A 9,175-nucleotide genomic window follows, 5' to 3' on the forward strand; every position below is an offset into this window, starting at 1 on the left:
GGAAAAATACATTGTAATTTTTATGAATGAACCCTCTTGACTTTTTCAAAAACTGATATTTGCTATGTTTCTCATTTATAATGAGGTTTGAGTATCCCTAATATCTGCTTTTGAATACAAAGTTGTTTATATAAAAAAAGCGAAATCTAATTTTCTTTTAACATGTACTGCCGCAAACCAATTCGACCACCAAAATTTATGACCATATCCAAGTGCCAATATCAAAACAAATTTGTGTTCATGCAAGTAGCATTAGAGGGACCTACTTGACAGAGACGTCCGTGAAAGGAGGGCCCACATATATGGCGTCAATGGTCACCTCCTTAATTATGTTTTTATCCAATCATTCTCTACCACAATAATTTAAATCATAAAATTGCCATCCATAAAAAATCATGTTATTTTGTATTATAAAATTTAAAATAAAAAATTGTTTTATAAATTATTTTAAATTATAAGAAATTGAATACATAATTTTTAAATTAATAATTAATGCATTACTCCATCCAATTTGCAACTTTGAGGGAGATTCTTGATTTAGTAAATGGACTAACACGAACTATAGAGTTTTTAATAATTTTAATTATTCAACAAATATTCCAGTATCATGAACAAATATTTTCTGAAAGAAATGAATGCCTATAAAAATTTCTCACGGCGGCCCCACCTATCAGTATCACCGTCCTTACACAACGCTGTCGTTTTCAAACCTATTCAGATGGACAAGGTCGGCCATAGCTTCCTATGTGGCATTTCCTAATCTTCACATCAAAGATGACGTGGCAGAGAAACCCCACAAACCACTGCAAGTGGAACTCAAATAAATACCAAAAACTCATTTAATATTTCATTTCACATCCGCCACGTCACCGTTATTATTCTCATACTATTTATGTAACAACATGCCCAATTATATTTGTTTCGGGCATCTCTTACTACCACCGGTTAGAAGATATTATTTCTCTCTCTAAATCGTTCGTTCTGTTTCTCTCTCTAAATCCCTTTACAACGCAATCTTCATCTCTTTTTCAATCTGTTGTATCTACTGTGTGATTTCTCATTAACGATTCTGCGCATTTGATTCCGATTTTGCGACGAGAGCTAGGGTTACGGATTTCCGTCTTTTCTTCGGATTATATTTTCGGATAATTATCTTGACATGGCGAATCGTAGAGGAAAAGATTTGATTCATAGCGACGGGGTAGATCCTGTGGAATCGGATATCAATTTCGACGATTCTTCGTCTGTGGAATCAGGAGGAGGAGGTGGAGTCGCTGGGAATAGTTCTTCGCCGGGAGATGACGGCGGTTCGAGGAGTGAGGTTGGACTTACGGAGCGGTTGACGGATATTATTGTTGAAGAAGGCGACGGCGATCTGTTGATTCAGCAAACTAATTGTGAAGACCGGTTGATGGAGTGGCTGCAAGCTCTTGATTTGCAAGTTATGGGAGCGTGTCGAGCTGACGAGCGGTTGAAGCCTTTGTTGAAGATGAACACTGTTTCTGGCGTTTCTGAAGATCCGTTATTGGCTCAATTGATTCAGGTACCTTGAGGCTTTGGTTTGATGAATTCTTCCATGTGATCGTCTGATGGTTGTGATAAAGTGTCTTCGTGTTGTGTGCAGCATTTTGAGCCATCGGAGGTTGGTATGTTGGCTAGATGCTTCTGCTTGCCTCTTGTTTCCGTCCGCGTTGGGAAGATCAACAAGGAAGGCACTCGCTTATGTCCTACTGCTAGTAGGTAATAAGATTTTTTCTTAACTGTGTAGATATCTCCCTATAGTTATCACCTTTCAAGGCGGCAAGTTAAATAAAACATCAATTTGACCCTAAATTATCACTCTCTCTAATTTTGTTGGATAACTGTACTAGTAATAATAATAAATTTGTAAATATATAAACCCAGTATTAACATCTTAACAGCCTATACTAGATGGACATGTTTTATATATTTTAAAGGCTACTTACCAGGGTTTTAAAAACGGTTGCAGTTGCCGTAGTATAAAGGTTTTCGCGATTTTGGTCGGTGCAGGTGTTGCCACACTGATTCAGTGAATTAACAACAATTTGTTCTCTAATATAGAAAATAGTGATAATGGTATGGTATCTGCAACTTCCAAAATCGTTTTATTGCGGGCGTTTTTGTGACCGTTTTTTAAAACCCTGCTACTTACTATATTTGCATAGTTCATGGACTGAATTGGAGAGAATGTGATAGTGTATGAGTCTGAATTGATGGTTTATTCGGGCTAAATCTTTTCAACTCTAATTTTTTTCTTCATATTAAGGCGTCTGTTTAGCAAATTATTTTTATTTATTCTAAATGATTGAATACGCAATTCAGACATTTGTATACTCGTTTTCTTGATTAAACTAAATGATTCTCATATCAGTAGAGGCAGTTGCTAAAAATTACAAAATCACACAATATAAATATAATAACAGTTTTGTGAGCGGAGTCTTCTAGATACTCAAACATTCAAGCCTAACAGGGAAGGTGAACCTTTTTGGCATGCCATACAAGAGATGCTGGTTCACCACCCTGGTAGAAAACGAAGTATATGACTAAAGCCTTCTATCTATGGTAGTAGCTTTTTCAGCAAGATATAAGGAACAGAATATGGATCCTTTTGTAGTTTCTCAAGGTTGGGAGGAATAAGGGAGAGGGCTAATACCTTATGGATAGCCCGGGAATACTCCTTACTCAGGCTTTACCCCCAGAAGAGCTGATGCTACTCAGTTAGAAATTTCTGCTAGTGAGGAGTATTATGATTTGTATTCATAAACTTCAGAATTTTGTGGCAATTCTTTCTTGTTCCCCCTAATTTCATAAGACATGTTGGCCTACACTATTATTCTTTGGTCACCTTTTTTTCTGAGCTAATGTATGACCTGTTCATTAGAAAGAGCACAGCCGTAGATGTTCAGATTATGTATATTCCCTCAGCTAAAGGCACTTAGGGCCGAGCAAACGCTGAGGTTCAGTTGTGGACCTTCTGGTTCTGGAAGAGAAAAGTGGTCAGAAGTATGCCTGATTATGTCAATTGCAATCCTAATTTTGTCGATCTAGATTTTTATAACAAGTATGTTTAATGAGTTTATTTACACTGAATCTATCGTCCCACAGCCATGATTAATTAAATTTTATTAATTCTGTTTAAGTTTAAGAAGTTGAGATTCAAATTCAATAATGTTGTTTTTCTTGTTGACTATTCCTCAACACAGACTTCAATTAATATGGGCATAATTTCTTTTATATGGCTATCGGCCAATTCATAAATGTGGTTGATTTATCTACTTGTTATACTTATAGCCAATTACTTCTCATTTTGTTATACTTTGTTGCTGTTCTGAACATTGAAATTGCATTTACCTGTCTCAGTCTGCTATATACCAAATTACCAATTAAAATATCTATTATATAGCAAACTTTGCTTTTCATTTCGTCCTACTGACTGTCTGCAGCACAATGTGAAAATCCCTTTGCGGTTGGATACTTTTTTCTTATAATTTTTCTTTACTCATTGTAATATAATCTTATTGAGAAATATGGTTAACCTATTGCAATGTGTAGTTTGTTTTAATAATCTTTAGTAATAACTGGAGTCTGTAGTTTAGTTCATTGATGGTAATATGTTCTTCCAAGTAAAAATATCTTTTGACTTGTAGGTAACTGGACGTATTCTATTATGATCTCTGAAATAAGAGGAAGTAAAGGTAGTTTCATGATCCTATATTATATATATTGCTACTGTTCAGATTTTTAGATCACTTCACTCTAGGTTTGACGCTTTTGTATGGGGGGAATTACTATTTGACTAGGATATTAGGTTATATGCAAATTAGTGTCATGTCATTTATTTGCATATTCTTAATCTGTTATTTTTTGTGTACTTGATATTCGATGTATTATCTGCCTTTATATGTAAATGATATTCCATGTTGTACATGTTTAAATTAAGATGCTTGACATGTTATTATGGTGAACTCCTTCTCCCCCAAAATTTGGCATCATTATGATATGGATTTGGTTTGGTATTTGATTTTGTTTTTTTAATGTTTGTTCTAAACTAAACTTGTTAAAAAAATATTTAGCAGAAAGTGGTTACGACTATCTCCCTATGAGGAAGATTTTTTGTATTTACAATGGTGAAAAGGTTTCAATTTGTCAGTCAGAAAGGTTGACCGTTTCATTAATATGGGGCAGCATTTCTATTTCAAACATGCCTTCTGGTCACTGACTGTGATTTTTCAGTTCAAAGCAAATGCCTTTGTGCCCTAAACTGATATGTTCAGTATTCCGTTAAAAATTAGAAATAGCCGTGCTTTTAAGATGCCAATGATTTCAACTTCTATTAGGAGCTTTATACCTTGGTGTTTTAGGCATGTTTATTAGAAGGAAAATAGTGTTGGCAAATTAACTTCGACAAATTCATTTGGTTTTCTGTACCTGAAAACGTTCTAGTGATGAAAACATAATCCCGCTTTTATTGGGAGAAAAGACTACTGGTGCTTTTTTTAAAAACTTTTGCTTTTATTTGCAACTTAAGCGTATATGGTTCATTGGAAGGTTTTCTTAAATAAATTTATCGTGGGCTAAGGTTTTGGACTTTGAAGGCTCTGCATCACAATTTATGTAAAATTAATAGATTAATTTTTTTATTTCTTGTTATTTATCTTCTTTAGTATGCATTTATGATACATTTATAACTTAACATCTCATTTTTCCTTGTTCACAGGGGTAACTTGACACTTGTTCTACTTCCAAGCTCTGATCTTCGTCTCTCATTCATTGGGGATGATGGTAAAACAGAGAGATTATTCACTCTTTCTAGCAGATCCCAATGCTCTGCTGTTGTGGTTGAGGGAATCCTAACTGACATCTCTGGCCGATCCTTCCATGTTACTACTCCTGATGACAGATCTTTTTTCTTCTGGTGCTCTGAAAAATCTAAACTGCTAGGAGTTGAATTACTTGCAAAGGTAATTTTTGGTATTCTTAGCTTTTAATTAGTGCATGCTATTAGACACGATAACTGGTCTGCAATCTTCCCAATTTCTCATCATTTCTGGTAATGTTTTGAATAATTTCCATCATTGATTATTGATATTTGTCCTCAAACTCATTTTCCTATAAACCAGATGAAGGATTTACTCAAGAGGAAACCATCAATTGCTGAGTTGAGTGGTATTAGTAAGTCACGGCTTGATTGTTTTGCAACTCAGCTTCGAGCTTTTCTTGTGGGGTCAACAGCAGGAGGTAGTCATGATGGTTCAGCTTGTGCTTCAATGTCTGCCAATTCCACGACATACTGTGATGTTGCATTTGAAAATTCTCCCTCTTCATCAAAATTTCCTCGATCTCGACATATTGTACAGACAACAAAGGGAGATTCAGTGCTTTACCAGAGTATTCTTAGTCCAAGGTCAAGTTCTTTTAAAGAGGCTCCTTCAAGAAACTTGTCTTCCCATAGGATTGCTGCTAGGGAGAAGATTAAGCGCCGCAGTGACAACCATCAGCCAGCAGCTGACAACTTGGATTTATCATCCACCTCTGATCACGACAAAGCTTCGGAAGTAACTATAACTCATGCATTCTCTCCAAATTTTATAGGATCAGCAGGAATGTTTAGTGTTCCATCAAGCCTTGGAGCAGGTGGGGAAGTCCTCCCACCTGTGGTGTCCCCTCTCTTTTCTCCCTACTATTGTTGGTGTCCACCTGGGATTTCTTCTACCTTTCCATCCATTGCAGCACTTCCACAATCTCCCATGTCATTTGCTGGATCACAGCCACATGCCTCAGGGACCCCTCTACTACCCAACACCCTTGCCGCTAGCCTGTTTCAACCAATACAGCCTCTCAATCTTGGTACTTCAATGGACTTTCCTCCATTTTTTCCTGAACCACTAGTCAGGATGTCTTTACCAACTTCTCAACAGATTCCCATTTTCACACCACTAATGTGTGATCCAATTGTTCACATCCCAGTAATTGATATCTGTTCTTCGGGGCAGGGCTATCTTGTGAGTGCTGGTCCTGCAATGTCAACTAGTATTCCACCAATGCATCCAAATCTTGTGAACCCACTAATTTCTGAATCTGATGCTGTGGTGAAAGGTGCAAGAGAGACTCTAAGGTTGCTGATTAGTGGATCAAGTCAGGGCAACCAACAACAGGTTATGATGAACCCTTTACCAGTAATTTTGACCAATCTGGATGATAAACAAAACAATGTACTTGTTGCTGGCAGCCGTGGGCTTTACACAGGAACAAGAGATATAAATGTTATTGCAAACAGCATCGCTGCTATGGGATTAGTATCATTATCTGGTGTATCCTCTAACGGAGACAATGAAGGAGATTCAGAGGTATGTGGCAACTTTGGGATTTTGGAAGCAATGAAGAAATCAAATGATGCAGGTGGTGCCTTTTCGGATGAGGGCGGTCCACCCTCTTTGGATTCCAAGTAGTTACAGTTCGGAATTTTATTATGTTTTCCATTTGTTGATCCCTCCCTTGTCCAGAAAATGTAGATATATGCTGTAGCCCTGTTGAATGGAGTTAGTGCAAGTTCAATGATTCTTGAGAGTCGTTATCGATCTTAAATTGGTTAGAGTCTTAGAAGTCTGTTATTCACCCACGGTAGTAATGTCAAATCGAGGATTCACTTAAAAAAAATACTGTAATGCAAAGAGTAGTTGCTTTTGAGATCACCTAATGAAATAAAGTAGTGCAAATTTCATGATTTTTGAGCTGTGACCTCATGTAGTATGCCTTAATAAATCCGTTATGATTACTCTTCGGTCTATAGTAAAGTCAAAGTGAAAATCCACATCGAGATTTCACATAGAATATCCCATAAGCAACAGTGCTTTTGAAGAGCATCTCAAGTCTGTGGATAAGACGGTGGCAGGCCTTGGGTGTTTTTAAAACGACAAAAGCTCAGACTCTAACGACGATCCATTGGGAGGTTGAGTTTTGATGGGTACCGAGGAAAATTTTCCGGAAACCATTCGCTGCTGGTTGAGAGGGTAAAAGCGGGGAGGGGGTTTTGAATTAAAGGAAAGAGGAAAGGAGAATAGAAGAAAAGATAATCTCAATTTAAATAACAAGTATTCTTTTCATAATACAAAATTCTTCTATAATGTAGAATTTGAAAATTATATTAAAGATTTAAGACATTCTTCAAACTAATCTATGTTACAAAAATTTGATAATTATAATTATATTAATATTAATTATGAACATTTATTCATCATTCTTAGCATAAACACTTTTGAAAAATATTTTATCTTTTATATACAAAAGCAGAAGAATAAACTAACACGTCTCCGCTAGGGTTTTGGGGTTCGTCTTCGTTAGGGTTTCAGAGTTCGCTGGCTCAGAGATCTACCACAGTGGTTTAAACCCTTAATCTTTGAATTTGAGACCACCTTGGGGAATCAGCATCCTTAATCTTTGAATTAGAGACCACCTTGGGGAATCAGACCGCTCCTTGCTTATCCTCGTTCTATCTTGCCCATTAGGGAGTTTGTCTATTGGATTTCGCCATGCAAGATGTGGAATTACCAAGTTCTCTACTTCATTCTTAGGAAGAAAATACCAAAAAAGTAAAAAATAAAGACGACGCAAGTCAAGCCCAAGAAGAAGGTCAATTGATTGCTCCATCAGGCCTTCAATGTTGTTCTCTCTTACAAAAATGTGGTCTCTGGAGCTTGCTTGGAAAAGGACTAGCGTGTGATGGAGGAAAATGAAGAGAAAGGTGATTTTGAAGATATCCATACTGAGGAAAAATAAGGTTAGAGGTTATGAATACCCGAAATTCATTCTTGGCGTAGGAAGAGAAACGCATTGCCAAACCTTGGTGCCAAATGGTGATTGTTAAGATGCTTGGAAGAAAGATTGGTTACAAGGTGTTGGAAAATTGTCTCAATCACCTATGGGCCAGGAAGCTATCTATTCACATAGTTGATTTAGGAAAAAACTTTTACCTCGTCACTTTTACTTGTGAAGAAGATTATGTTGTTTCCCTTACTGAAGGACCGTTGATGATAGTGGAGCACTAATTTCTGACCTAGCAACGATGCTATTGAGCAATTGGCCATTTGGGTGGGAATCTCTTGCCTACCTATCGAGCACTATGACTCCCGTATGCTAACTCATATAAGGAATCACATTGGCAAGATAATCAAGGTTGATAGGACCACCCTCCCCAAAGAATGCAGGAAGTATGTCAGGTTGTGTGTTCAGATAACTCTCTCCAATATGCTCCTTGCTATGTTCTCCATCAAAGGGAGGCATTACAAAATCGAATACGAAGGTTTGCATCTCATTTGTCTCGCGTGTGGTCAATATGGTCACTATGCTAAAACATGTGGGATAAAGACCACTAATTCTATGGAAAAGTAGGATGATAATGGGAAGGGGGTAAATCCCCAATGATTCCAAGTTCAAGCCTCAAGTCCTTGACAAATTATGCAAAAAATTAAAAGAACTCGTAGGAGTAAAATGAAGGGCCTCCAAAGTGACACTGAAATGGAGAATAAAGAGGCGGAGTCAAATCCTAAGCAAAATGTAAGGTCGTGCTTTGAAGTTCTTACTACTATTCTTGAAGACCATAACCCCACAGAGCATACTGAGAAAGGTAGCAACCCATCCCTCAACAAGAAATTGGATGGTGATCTTATTGAATCTAGCCTAATGGGGGAAATGAGGTGTCCCAAAACTGCAAATTACGGGAAAGTTCCTGAGAAAATCATTAAATTGAAGGGCAAGAAAGGGAAAAACTCATCAGAGATTGGAGATAGCTTCTCGTGGCATATCAAAAGACAAAGGAAGTCGAAGACCTGCTAAAGGGGCAAGAAAAAGTTGGAGAAAATTTTGGAAGACCATTAGGTGACTACCCTTGTTCAAGGGTTGACTTTTTGAAGGAAAATTGCGATCCAAAACGCAACAGAAATTAAATTTTTTCCTTTAGTGATCCTTATGAATGGACATGATCAGTGATAGAAATCGTTACCTCTTGTGGAGATTGAAACCTTTGATGCAGATCTAAGGAGTGACCACGAGCATTAAATAGTGACAATGTCTCTACCCAGTCCACACGAACGAATTCCTTCGGTCTCAGTGCTAGCTGCTACGAATGAAAGCTTTGAGTGAGAGAGAAATGAAATTT

The 9,175-nt window shown here is 37.2% G+C and overlaps 1 protein-coding gene across 1 annotated transcript; it reads left to right on the forward strand.

The window, feature by feature from the left end:
* The first annotated feature begins 905 nt into the window (after positions 1-905).
* LOC127118206 (uncharacterized) lies at positions 906-6,745 on the forward strand. Its single transcript, XM_051048363.1, has 4 exons — positions 906-1,543; positions 1,625-1,740; positions 4,739-4,982; positions 5,142-6,745. The coding sequence occupies exons 1-4, from the start codon at positions 1,160-1,162 to the stop codon at positions 6,468-6,470; spliced, it is 2,073 nt and encodes a 690-aa protein (XP_050904320.1). The 5' UTR covers positions 906-1,159; the 3' UTR covers positions 6,471-6,745.
* Positions 6,746-9,175: the final 2,430 nt, after the last annotated feature.

Source organism: Lathyrus oleraceus, chromosome 2, assembly GCF_024323335.1.
Source record: "Lathyrus oleraceus cultivar Zhongwan6 chromosome 2, CAAS_Psat_ZW6_1.0, whole genome shotgun sequence".
Classification (NCBI taxonomy): domain Eukaryota; kingdom Viridiplantae; phylum Streptophyta; class Magnoliopsida; order Fabales; family Fabaceae; genus Lathyrus; species Lathyrus oleraceus.

Coding starts and splice junctions, on each gene's coding strand:
- LOC127118206 (XM_051048363.1), top strand. CDS start 1,160: ATGGCGAATCGTAGAGGAAAAGATTTGATTCATAGCGACGGGGTAGAT. Junction 1,544..1,624: donor TATTGGCTCAATTGATTCAG/GTACCTTGAGGC, acceptor TGTTGTGTGCAG/CATTTTGAGCCATCGGAGGT. Junction 1,741..4,738: donor TTATGTCCTACTGCTAGTAG/GTAATAAGATTT, acceptor CCTTGTTCACAG/GGGTAACTTGACACTTGTTC.